The following is a 20,043-nucleotide window of genomic DNA, read 5'->3' as shown; positions in this document are numbered from 1 at the left end:
GACTTAGCACTTCATGACATGACTCAGTAAAATGACTCAACATAAAGTTAAACGGGTCGACACGCTAATGACGTGTTCATATCTGAGTAAATGACCCGTTTTGAAAGCGACCGAGAGACGTTTTGGTTGAATAATCGCACCTCTTAATTTGTCTAGCCACCGAGATATTAAAACCATAATGTCTAGCCAGCCGAGATTAATAAGAGCCCGTATAAGTATCTGTTAAAGAAAACGTCAAACCAACTTGATCAAGCGACTTACACAAACAATCTCCTAGGTCAACTCGATAACAAATAACAGAAACGTCAACTATCCAATTGTTAACATCTCCATTAGATTTATAACTATAAAGTGAGATAAATAAAAACGAATAACAAATACAAGAAAACTATATGACTAAGAGGCTAACAGCCACAATGGCATTATATTCTTCATTATACCAAAACTGCTCACAGGATCAATTAGCATGAAACTCTTTACCATTTTCTATATCCACCACGACCGCCGCCTCCACCTCTAGAAAATCTATCGTTCCGCCGATCACCACCACGTCCTCCACGTGAGAACCCACCACCGCCACCACGACCCCGTGAGAATCCACCACCACCGCCACCTCCAAATCTTCCCCTTGACTGCTCTTTCTCTTGCAACTGTGGTAGTTCTTTTACCACCTCTAAACTTACACCCGCCGCATTCTCCTGGCCTACACACCGTTCACAAGTTAATAAAAAATAATAGTGTACACATAAGTTCATAAAAAAAACTTATTTTGTGAATGATTGTTGACTTGTACCAGTAAGGAAAGTGTTCAAGTCTTCCTCGGCAACATCAAAGACAGCACCTCTTTGGTCAGCCGTAAGTGCAAGACCTTGTATCGACTCAACTTTCTCTTCAGGCAGAAACCTCCTCAGAACACCATATGCAAATCTGAAAATGAATTAATAATCAATTTATAGTGAGCCATAAAAAACTAGCAAACTATCTCTTATGGTTTAGCCATGTAAACGAACCTAACGTTCATGAACTGTTCGTGAACTTGTTCGGCGGGAAGTTTGTTTTTTTAATAAACAAACGAACATGAACAAATTTTTTTGTTCATTTAATTAAACGAACAAACATGTACGCACCTTTTGTTCGTTCATTTATGTTCGTGAACGTTCGTTTATGTTTGATCAAATTTTAATTAATAAATACATAAGTAGTTATATTTATATAAATATAAACATAAAACGGGCTTCCTAACTTCTTATACAAATATAACTAATTAGTAATTGAGCTTTCTAGTAATAAAATTGGGCTTTCCAACGAAATTTATCGTATTTAGTCACTAATTTATATTCGTTTATTTATGTTCAAGTATGTTTATTTGTGTTGTTCGTTTATGTTCGTTAACTGTTCATTAATTGTTCGTTTAGGTTTGAACGAACGAACATAAACGAACACGAACATGCCCATCTTCTTAATGAACAAACATAAACAAAAAAATATGTACGATTATATGTTCGTGTGCGAGTTCATGTTCGGTTAAAGTTAAAAGAACGAAGACGTTCGTGTTCGTTCGGTTCGTTTACAGGCCTACTTATGGTAGTATAAAAAGCAGGCATTAAAAATGTGAAAAGCTTACGAAGGTGTGTAAACGGGTCGTCCAGCCTCAAGTAGTAGTGTCACATAGTTCTCCATAGAAGTTAGAAGTGACCTCTTTTTAATTTCAGTATATCCCTGCAGAAAAATAAAAGAAAAAAAAACATGCAAATTCAACAGCGAGAATAAAATACTATGCCAAATTAAAAAAGAGTTAAATGCCATTTTAGTCCCTGTGGTTTGGGCCATTTTGCCAGTTTAGTCCAAAGGTTTCATTTTTAACCTGTGGGTCCAAAAAGGTTTCACAGTTGCCATTTTAGTCCACTAGGTTAACTTCATCCATTTTTTCTGTTAACGAAAAGGCCAATTCGGTCATTTTATATGGTGAATTGCCCTTTTAGTTAACAGAATTACATACAAAATGACCGAATTGGCCTTCTCGTTAACAGAAAAAATGGATGAAGTTAACCCAGTGGACTAAAATGGCATATGTGAAACCTTTTTGGACCCACAGGTTAAAAATGAAACCTTTGGACTAAACTGGCAAAATGGCCCAAACCACAGGGACTAAAATGGCATTTAACTCAAAAAATTGTTTTTGAAGCTTACGATACTCTTGGCAAGCGCCTTAGCAAGCAGTTCTACTGGTGTTAATCCAGAAGAATTTAACAACTCCTCCGCAGCTGACTTGAAGACAGGGATCACGCTGCACGGTTGAGAAAACATATCACATACGATGATCTTTTATCGTTTAACCGTCTTAAGAACTAAAGATGACATGAGAAACTATATTAATACCTATCAGCAACTTGAATTATAGCTTCTGCAGCATCACCACCAGCAGCTTTAGCAATATCAGCTGGTTGAGGAGCCGATATGTGTTCAAATTTCACACCGGCTTCTCTCTCTAATTTTGAAATATTCGCCTTTCTTGGCTCATAAAGTGTAATAGCAACACCAGATTTTCCTATAATATCCAGCTAACAAATTAAAACCACCGACAGTTGGATTTTATCGTAAACAAATAGTAAGAGTTAAATGCCATTTTAGTCCCTGTGGTTTGGGCCATTTTGCCAGTTTAGTCCAAAGGTTTCATTTTTAACCTGTGGGTCCAAAAAGGTTTTACAGTTGCCATTTTAGTCAGCCATATAAAATGACCGAATTGACCTTCTCGTTAACAGAAAAAATGGATGAAGTTAACCAAGTGGACTAAAATGGCAACTGTGAAACCTTTTTGGACCCACAGGTTAAAAATGAAACCTTTGGACTAAACTGGCAAAATGACCCAAACCACAGGGACTAAAATGGCATTTAACTCCAAATAGTAATATGGAATTACCTGCTCTTCCTGTTCTCCCAGATCGATGAATATAGTCTTCAACGTCACGTGGTGGTTCACACTACAGGATTGAAAAGCAACTTCAATTAAAAAAGAAAAAAGTGTTTTACAACACTAGATATTAATTATTTAATTTATAAAATACCTGGATGATCAACTGAACATCATTAATGTCCAGTCCTCGTGCAGCCACGTTTGTGGCGACTAGTGTCATGAACTTGCCTGTTCGGAATCCCGCTAGCGTTGCCTATTAAAATTAAAAAGATCATTAATAATTAAAAGATATTACCTAAAGTTTAATTTTTGATATATCATAGTAATATGTATACCTCACGCACAGACTGCTGAATGTCCCCATGCAGAGGACGGGCTCCGGGCAGCAGTCCAGAAAGTTCGGAACAATAATCCTTTGTCTCGGTGAAAACAATCGTGCGACCTCCACTGAAATAAGATCCAATGAGAAATAAAAAAAGAAAGAGTAAAATGCCATTTTTGGTCCCTAAGGTTTGGCCACTTTTGCAATTTTCGTCCAAAGGTTTGTTTTTTTCATCTGGATCCAAAAGGTTTGAAATCTTGCCATTTTCATCCGGCTCGTTAACTCCATCCATTTTTTCTGTTAAGTCATGGGTATTTCCATCTTTTTTGTTAACTAAAAGACAATTTGTTTTTTTTTTTTCACTTTATGTAAAAAGACCGAATACCCTTGAAAAAGACTAAATTGCCTTTAAGTTAACAAAAAAGACGGAAATACCCCTGAGTTAACGGAGATAAATGAATGGAGTTAACAAGCCGGATGAAAGTAGCAAGATTTCAAACCTTTTGGATCCAGATGCGGAAAAACAAACCTTTGAATGAAAGTCGCAAAACTGGCCAAATCTCAGAGACGAAAAATGGCATTTTACTTTAAGAATGTACGATTTGTCGGTAAAATTATTGGACTGCTAGGACCTGACTTACCTACTATGATGGCGGATAATATCGGGAATGACCTGGGACCTGGCGGACCAAGAGCAAGGCATGATGATGTGCCTCACACTTTCACTAGCCTTCATTACCTGAACGCCTACAAGATCCACAATCTTCTTGTTTGGTTTCAAAAACTTTGATGCAATCTGAAGAAACAATAAAAATGTTAGCCATGTTTATATGCTAAAATTGCTTCATTGCATAAATGAATCATACGAGGCAAATGGTGAAGAACACTCGGCAGGCCTGTAAATGAACCGAACGAACACGAACAGAGGCATGTTCGTGTTTGTTCATTTAACTTTAACCGAACACGAACATATAATTGAACACATTTTTTTGTTCATGTTCGTTTATTAAGAAAATGGGCATGTTCGTTCATGAACGTAAACGAACATAAAATAACAAACAACACAAATGAACATAATTGACTAAACATAAACAAACATAAAGTAATTTTTTATATAAATTAATGATTCGTTACGATAAATTCCATGGGAAACCCCAATTGTATTACTAGAAAGCCCAATTCCCAATTAGTTATATTTATACAAGTACTCAAGTAGTTAGAAAGTTCCTTTTATGTTTAATATGTATATAAATATAAATACTTATGTATTTAAATTGAAACGAACATAAACGAAAAAAAAAACATAAATGAACGAACAAAACATGTGTTCATATTCGTTCGTTTAACTAAATGAACAAAAGATTGTGTTCATGTTCGTTCGTTTGTTTATTAAATAAACGAACTTCCCGCCAAACAAGTTCATGAACGTTCGGTTTGTTTACAGGCCTAACACTCGGTATACTCAACAAATTTGTAATCATATATTATAGCTAAACCATTTGAGAATCCGTCAAGAGACATACATGATTCACCCAAGCTGGTAACGTTGCGCTAAATAGAACTGTCTGAACTTTGGTAGCATCATTCACCTTGCCTTCATAGCAAGCAAAAAGAAAAGAAAGGAGTCAAGCTAGATGCAATAACAACAGAAAATACAGACGACAAAGAAATCCACTGAAATCAAGTTAAAAAATATTCACCTAAAATATATTCAACATCTTCAACAAAACCTTGCCTCAACATTTCATCAGCTTCGTCAAGGATACGGAATTTCAATGAGCATAAGTCAAGATTCCCTCTCTCAATGTGATCCTACACATCATTATCAAATAATTCAATGAATCACTTACAGAAATACACGTCGCACTGTTATACTAAGAAGATGCAACCAGCTAACCATTGGGTTACCTTAACACGACCGACTGCTCCGACAACAATATCCACCCCTCTTTTCAACTGTACGGTTTGAGGAGAAATGGATGCTCCACCTCCACCATACAAACAACATGAAGTCAGACCCACAGCCTCACCATAGTATTTAAAATCGGTATATACCTACAGCAAAACCATGTAAACTACATGAATAACCTTGCAAAGAAACCACGTATCGACTTAGGTAAGTACCTGTTTTGCTAATTCTCTGGTCGGCAAAAGCACGAGAATCGTAGGCGCCCTGCCATATCCGGTCCGTCTTGTTGCTTTCTCAGGCCCATTTATTAGTGACTCTAATATAGGTAAAATAAAAGCCAGTGTTTTACCCTGACCGGTTTTAGCTTTCCCAATCAAATCCAGACCATCAAAGATCGAATCAAAAGTCCGAGCTTGAATAGGAAACAAAGCCTCAATTCCCTTAGCCTTCAAGGCATTCTTCAAAGGTTCAGAAATCCTAAAATTCGAAACCGAATTAGGATCCTCTTCCTTACTTCCAGCCTCCTTCACATCTACCTCAACCGTCTTCATTTTTTTCTTCTTACTTTTCTTCACAGCCTCCTCAATCTTCATTAATTCCATAAATACTTTTAAAACCATATTCAATCAAGTAATTTGATAAATTCAATACATATACCGTACACAAATGTGAATTCATTAAGATTCAAACTATAGAAACATCAAATTAGAAACCTAATCAATCAAGTTATTCAACAAATTCAGTACATACAGCACACACAAACGTATATGAATTAACCTTGAAACTATAGAAACATCATCATCATCATACTCAGTAAATCCCACCAATAGCAAAGCTAAGGTAGGGTCTGAGGAGGGTAAGATGTAGACAGCCTTACCTCTACCCCGTAGGAATAGAGAGCCTGCTTCCAGTGAGACCCCCGGCTCGATTGTAGTTTTGAAGCCTTAGACATAAGGCACATAACACTCAGCAATCGAGACAAATGCCGATTAGTGCATGTACCCCCTTGTCTTTCGGCTATCAACGTCACTGCATGATGCATGATTAACCATCCGCCTCTTTTAACGTTATTTTCACGAAATTAGTAAAATAACGTTAGAATTAGTGCACTTTCACTTTTGCCTCCCCGAGCGCCCACACATATATACATTATATGCGCAGACCGCAGGCGGGGCGAGTAAACTAATCAGTCAAGTTATTCAACAAAATGAATACATACGGCAAACACAAATGTATATGAATTAAGCTTGAACCTACCGAACATCAAATTAGTTTAAATAACGTAATCAATCAAGTTATGCGAAAAATCCAATACATTCGACACACACAAATGTATATGAATTAAGCTTCAAACTACTGAATTGTCAAATTAGTTAAAATGCGTAATAAATCAAGTTCTACAATAGATTCAATGCATACGGCATACACAAATGTAAATAAATTTTACTCAAAACTATTAATCAATCAAGTTATTCAATAAACTGAATAAATACGGCACACACAAATGCATATGAATTAAGCTTTAAACTATGGATACATCAAACTGGTTCATATATTGAATACATACATACACAAATGTAAATGAATTAAGCTTCAAAATATAACTACAGAAAAATCAAATTAGGTCATATAACAAATGTAAATGAATTAAGCTTCAAACTATAGAAGCATCAAATTAGTTTTTAAAAAAAACGCAATTAATCAAGTTATTCAAATGTGTACAGTACAAATTAACCTCCAAACTATAGATACATGAAATTAGGTTACGTAAAACATATACATACCTCGAGATTAACAGGCTCAACGATTTCAGAACCTTCGTCATTGTCCGTATCCGAAGAAGCCTTACGTTTCCTCTTGATTTTCTTGTCAGATTTTTCAGAATCGGATGAATTTTCCGTAGATTTATTTTTCTTCACTTTTTTCTCCTTCTTTTTATTTGAAGATTCGAGTCCGGCGGTTTCGGAGGTGATGATGCTCTTCGTCTTCTTCACCTTCGTTTCGGACGACGGAGTTAGGGTTTCAGGTTTCACGGATGGCATGACTGGTTATGGTGGCGTTGTGGTGGTATTCTTCTTACTTGCTGGTGAAAACGGTTGCGTTGCAGAAGCAAGTAGGAAGGAGAATGAATAGTTGTGGTTTAGGGTTTGTGGTGATTATAACGGTTTTGGGGGTTGGTTTTTGAGCCGTTGGATTTTGGGGATTGTTACGTTAGGGCATTGTGAGACGTTGGATTTTAAAGTTTGCCTGAAAAAATAAACATGACAGTTGATGACACTATCAAAACAAAAAATATAAAAAATATAAAAAATTCGTACGGCAAAGCACGAAACACATCAATACAAACTGTGTTAAACTAGTTGGTGCCCCGCCCGCATTGCGGGGGATGACCGAATGATAAACGAGTGTTAGTCAGCTCATTGACACGAAAAACAATTAAATCGAGTCAACCAATTAAAATAAAACACTTTTATAGTTTTGATAAAAAAAACTAAAACAATGGCAGTATTGTAATTTTTAACTGAGGGAAAGTTATATTTTTTGACTGGGGTAAAATCGTAATTTGACAAAAGCTAAAGTAATGGCAGTACTGTAAATTTGAACCTTGGGGCAAAATTGTAAATTTTCATAGGGGAAATTCGTTTATTTTTAACTTGGGGTAACAACGTAATATAAATTTGAACTAATGGCACAATCATAATTTTAAGCTTGAGGCAAATGCATAATTTTATTTTGAATCGAGGGAAAAACCGTAATTTTGAGCTGGAGGCAAAAACATAATTTTATTTTGAACTGGGGAGAAACGTAATTTTGAATTGAGGGCGAAATCACAATTTTTAAACGAGCATCTATAATAAATAAAGGACTAATTTTGACAAACCTTGAAAGTATATAAATTCGAGGGTTATAAATGTCAACAAGGGTAAATATACTGTATAGTATCCCTGAATAATGCTTAAACCTTCAAACGAATAAATTATAGATCGTACAAAACTAAAACGCGGAAGAAGGTGAGAGATTACAAACTACAGGGGTTAACTGTGTCAACATGTTTAATAATACCTCTGAGTGACCCTTTAACGTTCCAAAGACTTTGTAACGGTATTATACCCTCACTAAAATAATATATATGAATTTCGCGAAGTTTCGATATGAAACGAGAAAGTTACGATCGAATTCGTAGAAGAAGGGTTAAGAGCGTCAACAGTGAAAGTTAAGGCTTTCCAATATAAATAATAAATAAACCGGGGACTTAATAATGCGGGTAATTAACACGAGGCCCCTATCAGTAAATAACCGAGGGCCAAACCGCAAAGTTACCCCTTCAAAACCGAAAGGTCAGGTGAATCATTACGAAAGATTTCGTTATTAATGGCCAGATTCAGTAATCATTACAAAAAGATTTAAAAATCCTGAAATCTTAACCTTAGGCGACCCGCGTGAAGTTTAAGCATTAGTTGAGGCGGGCCGCGAGCCTCTTAAATAACGCGTCTGTTATATGAACTTTAGGCGACCCGCGTAAAAGAAGCATGGAATGTCCATGCGGGCCGCGTAAAGTGCCCAGATGCAGAATTGTAGTAACTACTTGGCTTTTGGACCATTTGAACGATCAAACCTTAATCAAAGAGGCATGGGCACCCTACAATTGACCCATATCACTCAGGGGACATCTACCCATCATCATGATCAGTAGTAGCATGTTGTGTAATGATTTTAGGCCTTGTTCTTGGCTATAAATAGCACCATTGTGCTCATAACATTCACAACATCAAAACTCACTTCTCTGATCATTCTAAGTGCTCCCAAGCATTCTCTTCTGCTCTATAATCAAGAACACACTTCTGTAAGTCGTTCACAATCAATTTGGTCTTGCATTTCCATAGTTATAGCTCATAAACGCAACCGTCGTAACTAACGGTTGTCATTGCAATATCTTGCAAATGGTTCAGTCTTATGACGAATCAAAAATGGTTATGAGTTGGTATTTATGTGGGTATTAAACCTCTAAAATGGTTCCCCCTGATCACCACTCTAACTATGTCAATTATCGAGTCAAACGTGCGGTTAAAAAGTCAACAGAAAGCTATTTTAGCGATTTAAGCATAATCTGTGATATATATGTTATGGAACCTGTTTTGACAATCATAAAACATGATAATAAGTGTATAACATGTTTGCGCTCGTTTGAATCGATCATTTACCATATAGAACCGGTTCGGAGCCGAATGTCGCAAAAGTTTGACTTTTGCTTGACTTCAGTTCTGACCCGTTTTAGTGAGGTATAAATATACCTTAAGACTCTCTTAGGACCAGGTCACATGTTGGTATAAGCTTCTGTGGTCGGTTCATGAGTTATCCGAGTCTTTTACGTATTTCCGTCATTCGCCTAAAAGTTGACCGTAACGGCCTTTTAAAAATTAAAACGAGTATTTCGGACACGTGAACGGACCAAAACCTTGCTTATTAAATTATAAGCATGTCCTTAAAGTTTCACGTCAATCCGAGGTCTAGAATGAGAGTTATGCTAAAAGGCGCACTTTTAAGAAAAGTTTTGTAATTAACGGCGCAATTAGCATAACGCCCATCTAACCCAAGTTTTCGTCACCAAAACTTTTACCCACTGTGGTAAAATAATATTTTGGGAATTTTAAAGATTTTTAATAATTTTTACCTTGCTCATAACCTGCGGTTATGGCTACGGTTCGGTAAATACCGAATATGCCCTTTTTGGCCAAAACGGGAGTTCTACAAGGTCTTTTGACCCGATTCCAGTTGCTACTGGTTCTAAATAATAAATAAAGTATTTTAAGCTTTATAAGCTGTTCGGGAAACTCAGATTTCCTGTAGAACTCGAAAATCCCTTTTAAAGTCTTTAAAATGACCGAAAAACCCCTACGGGGCATAATATTAACTTAAACTCATTACGGGCATTACGGAAGGTATCCTACTGATACCAAAATACTTTTAAGGCATATTGACTTAGGAAATAAGCGTACGACTCTTATGGTTAACCGTCTCGCCTATTTGCGCACACGGTACGGCTCATGAAACTAGTTTCCGTGCAATAGCCGATATGGGTCAAATTATATCATTTGAACCCCAAAATCCAGAGTGTGAACTATAAACCCATATAAAACAAGTCACTGAACTTGTTGGGTCCAAATCATACTCCATTCTCGGTCTTCGCCTTTTCGTGCGAATTAACCAAATCTATATATCGGAATCAACCGGTTTAAGCCACGGCTAATACAAGGACCGTTAGGATTCTAAGAGGTTAATTAAAACCTTCGTTCCAGATTAGGAGCCCCAGTAAAAGCTATCGGTGACTTGATCTAAATTAAGGATAAATACTTGCAAAGGTAAATACTTTAACTTATTTCCCCTATATGGGCTTGGGTTACGGTATATTAATACCGCTTGATTGAGCATTATATAATTCCATCGCTTAGGTGGTTAATTGATTAAATATGATTGGCTCATTTAAACAGTTTTGTTGCTTATAAGCCTTTGGGGGGTTTAATGACCGTTGTCCCGGATATCCTCGGCATCATTTTACGAAATGGCCACGACCATCGACATCCCGGTGTAGGCGTACACCCGGTATAAAGTGTCGACATTAAAACTAAAAGACGTAGCCGTTGGTTTCTGTACTACGGTTTTACGCAAACGTGGTGTGTCTATAAATCTTTAACCCGGCACGACCCGGGCTACTGAACGCATAAAAGAACATGTAAAACGTTCACAAGATCATTATGAATTTTCCCAAGTTATAAAAGAGTTTGTGCCTTGTGCATTCAAATAAATTTTAATAAACATTTTCAAATGTGTCAGTTGAATGTATTTACCAGTGTAAACTGACGTATTTTCCCCAAAAAGATTAAGTGCAGGTACCTAAACGTAATTGGCTGGTATTAGCTCCCTAGCGTCGGGATAAGCCTCGCAAGCTTGATTGCAGTATCTAATGGAACAATACCTTACTTTTATTTTCGATCCACTGTGGATATTCAACTCTGTAATACATTGATATTATGATCAGAGGTTGAAATTTATATATTTATCTTATGCTTCCGCTGTGCATTATATAATTGTGTGGTTTGACTATATTGTTGCCAACATCGTCACGGTAATCCCCCACCGGGCCCATCGGTGAGACACGTGGAAATCGGGGTGTGACACTTAACTTCCCTAACCAAGATGAAAGAAAAGTTCATTTGGGGCCCGAAGCAGCAAGAGTCCTTCGAAATTCTGAAGCAAAGGCTTAGCAACGCTCCTGTGTTGACATTACCTGAAGGTACAGAAGAATTCGTAGTTTACTGCGATGCATCACACACAGGCATGGGGTGTGTGCTTATGCAAAAGGGTAAGGTTATTGCCTATGCTTCGAGACAATTAAAGGTGCACGAAAAGAATTACACCACCCATGACTTGGAGTTGGGTGCCGTTGTGTTTGCACTGAAATTATGGAGGCATTACCTATATGGTATCAAGTTCGTGATCTACTCTGATCACAAAAGCCTTCAACATCTGTTTAATCAGAAGGAGTTGAACATGAGGCAACGCCGTTGGATGGAAACCTTGAATGATTATGATTGTGAAATCAGGTACCATCCCGGCAAAGCGAATGTGGTCGCTGATGCCTTAAGCCGGAAAGAAAGGATGAAACCCATCCGAATCAATGCTAAGAGCATTGAAGTCAGAAATAATTTGATTGAAAGGATATTAGCTGCACAACGGGAGGCTGTGTTAGAAGCTAATTATCCTAAGGAGAAGCTAGGAGTAATTGAAGAACAGTTGACTCTTGGCAAGGATGGAATTCTTAGATTGAATGGACGGATATGGGTTCCGATTTATGGGGGACTACGAGATGTTATCCTCCAGGAAGCCCATTTCTGTCCATCCTGGAGCTGATAAAATGTATCAGGACTTAAAGGCAAATTATTGGTGGATAGGCTAGAAAAAGTCTGTAGCCACCCATGTAGCAAAGTGCTTGACTTGTGCTCAAGTCAAAGCCGAGCATCAAAAGCCGTCTGGCTTGCTACAACAGCCTGAACTCCCCGACTGGAAGTGGGAGTGCGTAACTATGGATTTCATTACCAAGTTACCCAAAACAAGGAAAGGAAACGACACAATATGGGTTATCGTTGATAGGCTGACTAAATCAGCGCATTTCTTACCCATCAAGGAGACGTATAGCTCCGATATGTTAGCCCAGTTGTATGTTGATAAGGTTGTAGCTTTACATGGCATACCTGTGTCTATTATCTCCGACAGAGATACTAGATACACGTCACATTTCTGGAAAAGCTTCCAGCAATCTTTGGGTACGCGTTTGAACTTCAGTACGGCTTACCATCCACAGACGGACGGTCAGAGTGAGCGTACTATCCAGACATTGGAAGACATGCTTCGTGCATGTGCGATCGATTTAGGTGGTAACTTGGATAAGAACCTACCCCTTATCGAATTCTCCTACAATAATAGCTACCATACCAGCATAAAGGCTGCGCCTTTCGAGGCATTATACGGTAGGAAGTGTAGATCGCCTGTTTGTTGGGCGGAAGTGGGAGAGGTCCAATTATCGGGTCCGGAGATAGTTTTCGAGACAACGGACAAGATTGTCCAGATTCGAGAACGTCTCAAGGCTGCCCGTGATAGGCAGAAAAGCTACGCTGATCCGAAGCGTAAGGATTTTCACTTCGAAGTAGGTGAAAAGGTGTTGCTTAAAGTATCACCCTGGAAGGGGGTGATGCGTTTCAGCAAGAAAGGCAAACTGAGTCCGAGATACATAGGACCTTTTGAGGTCATTGAACGTGTTGGGACAGTTGCCTATAAGTTGAACTTGCCAGAAGAGCTCAATGGAATTCACAATGTGTTCCACATCTGCAATCTAAAGAAGTGCTTCGCCGATGAATCATTGGTGATCCCACACACAGATGTGCATATAAATGAGAGCTTGAAGTTTGTAGAGAAGCCTTTGTCGATTGAAAACCGACAGGTGAAAAAGCTTCGAAGAAAGCACGTACCGATTGTAAAGGTCAAGTGGGATGCCCATAGAGGTCCCGAATACACGTGGGAAGTTGAAGCCACGATGAAAGAAGAGTACCCTTATTTATTTGAGTAAATCTCGGGTCGAGATTTATTTTAAGGGGGTGAGGATGTAACACCTCGAAATTTTGTGTCCAATAATGTGTTAACACGTGTCATTTGTTTACACGTGGCATTTGATATTAAATAAAGGACTAAAGTTGACAAACCTTGAAAGTATGTAAATTCGAGGGTTATAAATGTCAAACAAGGGTAAGTGTACTGCACAGTAACCCTAAACGATGTTCGTACCTTCAAACGAATAAATCATGGATCGTACGGAAATGAAACGCGGAAGAAAGTGAGAGATTACAAGCTGCAGGGGTTAACTATGTCAACATGTTTAATTATACCTCTGAGTGACCCTTTGACGAACCCAAGGCTTTGTAGCAGTAAAATACGCTCACTAGAATGCACTATATAAATTTCGCAAAGTTCCGTTTTAAAACGAGAAAGTTATGATCAAATTCGTATGAGAAGGGTTAAAAGCGTCAACAATATAAATTAAGGCTTTTCGGATAATAAGTAAACTATCCGGGGGCTTAACAATGCGGGTAAATAACGCGAGGCCCTTAATTGTAATTAACCGAGGGCCAAATCGCAAAGTTACCCCTTCAAACCCGAAAGGTCAGGTTATTAATTACCAAGATTTTGGTAATCATTGTAAAAAGATTTAAAAAGATATTTTTCTTAACCCTTACGGACCGTAAGGGAGCGCATGATTAATTCTGATCCGCCACAGGCTTACGGACCGCAAGGCCTAAGCCATACGGTCCGTAAGCGATGCCCAGCGACAGAAAGTTGGCTGCTGGCTGTTTAAAGCGGTAAAACAATTAAAGATGGGTTTTCCAGAGGCATGGGCGCCCCCTAATCGACCCATAGCACCTTAGGACACCTGCCCATCATCCACAATCACTTGTAGGCTAATGTGTGATGATCTAAGAACATTTCATGCACTATAAATAAGCCCATTGTGTGCATATGTTCACCACACCTCAAACACACTTCTCTGATCATTTCTGAAGCTCCCAAGTGTTCTTCTCTGGTTCTAAATCTTACATCAAGTCTCTGTAAGTATGCCAAACTTTTTATGGCTTTGTTTTTGCTTAGTTGAGCCTAAAAGTCAATCCGTCGTAACTAACGATTGACTTTGCGATAAATCACAAATGGTCCAGTGAATTGTCGGATCAAAAGTAGTTATGTGTTGGTATTTATGTGGGTAATAAACCCCTAAAAGGGTTTCCCCTGATCACCACTCTAACTAGTTCAAATGTCGAGTCAAACATACGCTTAAAAAGTCAACAGAAAGACATTTTGCGATTTCTTACATAATCTGTAATGTAGATGATATGAAACCTGTTTGAACACTTATAAAACATGATATTAAGTATATATACTTGTCTAAACTTGTTTGATTCGACCATTTGCTATATTGACCCGGTTCGGAGCCGAATGTCGCAAAAGTTTGACTTTTGCTTTGACTTCAGTTCTGACCCGTTTTAGTGAGGTGTAGATATGCCTTAGGACTCTCTTAGGACCAGGTTACATGATGGTATAACCCTCTGTGACCGGTTCGTTGTTTGTCCGAGTCTTTTACGCATTTCCGTAAATCGCTTAAAAGTTGACCGTAACGCCCATTTTAAAATAAAACGAGTAATTCGGACACGTGAACAGACCATAACCTTGCTTACTAAATTCTAAGCATGTCCTTAAAGTTTCACGCCAATCCGAGGTCTAGAAAAGGAGTTATGCTAAAAAGCGCAATTTAAGTAAACTTTTTTATTAAACGGCGCAATTAGCATAACGCCTATCTAAACCAAGATTTCGTCACCAAAACTTTTACCCACTATTGTAAATTAATATTTTGAGAATTTTAAAGATTTTTAATTATTTTTAGCCTGCTCATAACCTGCGGTTATGGCTACGGTTCGGTAAATACCGAATATGCCCTTTTCGGCCAAAACTTGAGTTCTATAAAGTCTTTTGACCCGATTCCAGTTGCTACTGGTTTTAAATAATAAATAAAATATTTTAGACTTTATAAACGGTTCGGGAAACTCAGATTTCCTGTAGAACTCAAAAAGCTCATTAAAAATCTTTAAAATGACCGAAAAACCCCTACGGGGCGTATAATAAACTTAAACTCGTCACGGGCATCATGGAAGGTATCCTACTAATACCACAACCTCTTTAAGGCATATTGACTTAGGAAACAAGCGTAGGACTCTCACGGTTACCCGTTGCGCCTAATGCGCGCACGGATCGGCTTATGTAACTAGTGAACATAAATTAGCCGATACGGGTCAAACCATATTATTTTGACCCCAAAACCCAGAGTGTGAACCTTAAACCCATATAAAACACGTCTCTGAACTTGTTGGGTCAGAATCACACTCCATTCTCGGTTTTTTCCTTTTCGCGCGATTAAACCGTATCTATCTTTTGAAACCAACCGGTCTAGGCTACGGCTAATGTAAAGACCTGTTAGGATTCTAATAGGTTATTTAAAATCTTCGTTCCAGAATAGGAGCCCCAGTAAAAGATATCTGTGATTTAATCAAATAAGGACAATACTTGCAAAGGTAAATACTTTTAACTTATTTTCCGTTATACGGGCTTGGGATACGGTATATTAATACCGCTTGATTGAGCATCAAATCTTCCATCGCTTAGGTGGTTAATTGAATAATTTGATCGGCTCATTTAAACAGTCTTGTTACTTAAAAGCCTTTGGGGGGTTAATGACCATGTCCCGGATATCCTTGGCATCATTCGAAGAAATGGCCACGACCTCGACATCCCGGTGTAGGCGTACACCCGGCATTATGTCTATATTATTAAAAGACGTAGCCGTTGGTTTACCCGCCACGGTTTTACGCAATGTGGTGTGTCTATTGATCTTTAACCCGGACAGGATCCGGGCTACCGAACGCAAAGAAGGAACATGTAATTCGTTCACAAGATTATAAATTTTAAATAATTTTCCCAAGTTATAAAAGAGTTTGTGCCTTGTGCATTCAAATCAATTTTAATAAACATTTTTCAAAATGTGTCGGTTGAATGTATTTACCAGTGTAAACTGACGTATTTTCCCAAAAAGATTAAGTGCAGGTACTATACGAAATACGCTGGTAATAGCTCCCTAGCATCATAAGAAGTCTCGCAAGCTTGATGCTGTATCTGTTGAACAATACTTTATTATTATCTTGATCCCCTGTGGATACATTCGACTTTTGTAATACACTCGATATTACAATCAAAGGTTGAATTATATTTATCTTTAAGCTTCCGCTGTGCATTCATATAATTGTGTGGTTTGACTATATTGTTGCCAACTACGTCACGGTAATCCCCCACCGGGCCCACCGGTGAGACACGTGGAAATCGGGGTGTGACAGTCTAGACGCGAAATATACAGTAAACTATTCTTAAGCCCTCTACGTTAATTGCAGAGATATAAAACCATGGTACTATCGCTGAGGAAAGGATCGTAAAAGCATACTAAGTAGCAATTTAACAAAGTCAAAATTTGGAAAAAGTGTAAAATAAATACATATATTTTTAACACTAAGTCGAGGGGGTAAAAAAACCTAAAGAACCAAATGTGAGTATGTGACTACTAAATATCGTGCTAAGTAGCAACCGGATGACAAAAAAAAAACCCTAAGGGACCAAATTTGACCATTAAACACTGCACAAAGCAGCAATAAAATAACGACCAAATCCGAAGAAAAGTATAAAACAAAAACTAATAAAACTAAACTTATTAATCTTTTGTGACAAAATTATAAAAAAAAGGTACAAAAAGGGAAAATCTTAAAAATTGCCATGCAAAATAAACCCCATAAAAGACAAAAAAAAAAAAAAAAAAAAAGGTTTCACCATTCCTCCATAAATAGCTTCACGATTCGATTCTTACAAGTGGGTTTTTCCAGTATATTGGGTTTCCTTCAAATTGGTGTATATGCATTATTGCCTAGTGGAGATGAATATGATCAAATGGATTATTGCCTAGTGTAAATGGATATGATTGGATGGTTCCGCTCGTGGTACAATGATGCTCTAGTAGTCCGTTAATGATCCAAATTTGTCGTTCAAAAAAAATATATTATTATGACCATTGTGTCTTGTGAAGTGATCAATGTTGTAATTTAACCGGATGAACACGAACAAGGAAATGTTCGTGTTCGTTCGTTAAGGAAATTAATATGTTTGCGAATTGTTCACGAACGCATACAATTTGTTCGTGTTTGCTCGTTAAAAAAATTCAGTTGTTCACGAACAGTTTGTGAACATTTGTCTCGAACACAAACGAATAAAAACGAACGAAAACAAACATTTAACTTGAAAATAAAAAATAAAAACAATTTTAACCTTAAACATTCGAGAAAAATAGTTAAATACAACCATGATAAATCAAGACATAAGGAGTCTACTAAAATCACCAAATGTTTAATTAAGTTTAACTAACTTACACATAATTATCTCAAAACTGACTTGAATGTCCAAATATTAGTTAACTTAGAAAAAAGATAGAGTTTCAAATTTTCAATATGTTTAGATAAAAATTTTATTATTATTTTTTCATATAATTAAACGATCAAGAAAGTAACCGAACATTCACGAACAAAACCGAATGAAGAGACCTTTGTTCGTGTTTATTCGCTAAGCTAACCTGACGAAATTTGTTGTTCATGTTTGTTCGTTAAGTTAATCGAACGAACATAAACGAATTTCTCACCGAACAGTTTACGAATCGTTCGCTAAACATTCGGTTCGGGTCGTTTACAACCTAGAAATGATAATTTCAAAATTTTAATACGGTGCTATGGGCCCAACAGTATGAGCAACTTGTACTCTTGTAGTTTGTACTTGGGCCTTGGGAGAAAAACTGATGGCCCAATCCGATATGATGAAATATGCTGTCCAACATGTATCATGACTCATGAGTTTTATAGTTTGGTAATTGGCGGTATTCCAATCAAATTGTTAGTAGCGGTTATTTATGTTGTAAACTTTTTCGAGATTTATATAAAAAAAAAATCTACATAAAAATGGAACGCCTAATAAATGTTGAGTGATTAGTGACTTTTGAGGAAACAAAGACTTAAAAACTTTAGTAACTTTAGTGAAACACTTGTGAGGCAAATTGGATTTAAATAATTCCAACTCACTGTTATTGGCCAATAATAATCCTAACTCATTTAATCACCAATAATAATCCGAACTATTCACTTTTGTTTGTAAAATACTCCCAGTTAAAAAAACACTAACTAGGTTAAAAAATTGCTGATGTGGCAGGTGACGTGGCATGCCACATCAGCAAATTTGCTGACGTGGCAGTTGATGTGGCATTTTTGCTGATGTGGTTGTCTACGTGGCATTTTTGATGACGTGGCAACTGATGTGGCAGGTGACGTGGCATGCCACATCAGCAATTTTTTAACCTAGTTAGTGTTTTTTTTAACTGGGAGTATTTTACAAACAAAAGTGAATAGTTCGGATTATTATTGGTGATTAAATGAGTTGGGATTATTATTGGCCAATAACAGTGAGTTGGGATTATTTAAATCCAATTTGCCCACTTGTGAAACTTAATTAATATCGTGTAAAGTTACCACATATTTTATAAATGCTTTAGAGTGAAATAAAAATACCCCATACTTTTAGAGAAATCAAGACGCTTGGATTCTTATGTGTCAAGAATCGCTCTAAGATCGTGGATTTCGTTCGAAACCGTAAATTGTAATCTAGTTTTCCTGTAATCTCTGTTTTGTATATAGCCTTTGGCTTGTTGGTGTAAATTGTAATCTAGTTTTCCTGTAATCTCTGTTTTGTGGCTTGTTTTTTTAATAAAGTCAGCTCCTAAAAAAAGTAATCATCATTATTAATTACAGATTTACAGCTAATATTGCACAATTAGTTATTTGGTATATATATTCTTATCAATGGGAAAAGAAGAAAAAAAGACGAGAGGGGACAAAATCAGTGCAAAACATTCAATCAAATTTTGTGACAAACAAAGTTTTTTTTTTTTTTTTTTTTTTTTTTTTTTTTTTTTTTTTTTTTTTTTTTTGAAAGTAAGCTTCTCTCTATTTTTATTTAAACCACTAGCTAGTTCTCTTTTTCCATTATAATGCCAAAATAACAAAGTATTTATATAAAGTTTTACCTTTCAAAACCCAAATATACTATATTTTCATTTAAAAGTGATTCATTTGTTCAAATACATACAAGTCTCATAAAAAACAAAATACAGAAAAAAAGTTAAAAAAAATATATCATATTACATTACAATTACATTACAAATAAATTAAAAACACACATAGACATCATTACTATTTTCTCATATTCTTTTAATCGATTTGGCCATAGAAATAAGAGCATGCGGCCATCACGTGTCACATAGTCCGAGATTAGCGCAGTGTAGTCAAAACAAAACATGGGTTTTACTTGGTAACCACTAACCTTTTCAATATATTTACGGTCAGGGCCTCGCCCTTCTATCGGGACAAATAACCAATAACACAACAACAACAACAACCAAAACAAAAAACAAACACAAAAAGTAATCTTAAATAAAATATGTTTTAATAAAAGATTTGCTTTGATATCATTTAAAATATGTTTTTCTATTTCTTTTTTATTTTTAGTTGAAGTTACTCTCTAGATACATAACATTTCCACTAATATTTGTTTTTAACTGGTTAAAAAAATAGTGTAGTGGATGATTTTAAATACTTTATAATATCCTAAGCAAACTCACATTGTCCGTTAGCAAAGAAAAGATTATGAGTTTATAAAGGAATGAAC

At 36.8% G+C, this 20,043-nt stretch overlaps 1 protein-coding gene across 1 annotated transcript; it reads right to left on the bottom strand.

Moving 5' to 3' along the window:
* Positions 1-222: 222 nt before the first annotated feature.
* Positions 223-7,282, bottom strand: LOC110867505 (DEAD-box ATP-dependent RNA helicase 7). The gene is made up of 14 exons (XM_035975440.1): positions 6,930-7,282; positions 5,361-5,732; positions 5,145-5,291; positions 4,937-5,048; positions 4,760-4,830; positions 3,878-4,032; positions 3,250-3,361; positions 3,066-3,167; positions 2,921-2,981; positions 2,380-2,548; positions 2,191-2,287; positions 1,625-1,719; positions 794-927; positions 223-703 (listed from the first exon to the last, which is right to left on the bottom strand). The coding sequence occupies exons 1-14, from the start codon at positions 7,185-7,187 to the stop codon at positions 477-479; spliced, it is 2,112 nt and encodes a 703-aa protein (XP_035831333.1). The 5' UTR covers positions 7,188-7,282; the 3' UTR covers positions 223-476.
* Between the last annotated feature and the right edge of the window lie 12,761 nt (positions 7,283-20,043).

The sequence above is a fragment of the Helianthus annuus genome, chromosome 7 (assembly GCF_002127325.2).
Source record: "Helianthus annuus cultivar XRQ/B chromosome 7, HanXRQr2.0-SUNRISE, whole genome shotgun sequence".
In the NCBI taxonomy this organism is placed as follows: Eukaryota; Viridiplantae; Streptophyta; class Magnoliopsida; order Asterales; family Asteraceae; genus Helianthus; species Helianthus annuus.
The sequence above is the reverse complement of the archived record's forward strand: the minus strand, read 5'-3'. Positions and strand labels throughout refer to the sequence as shown.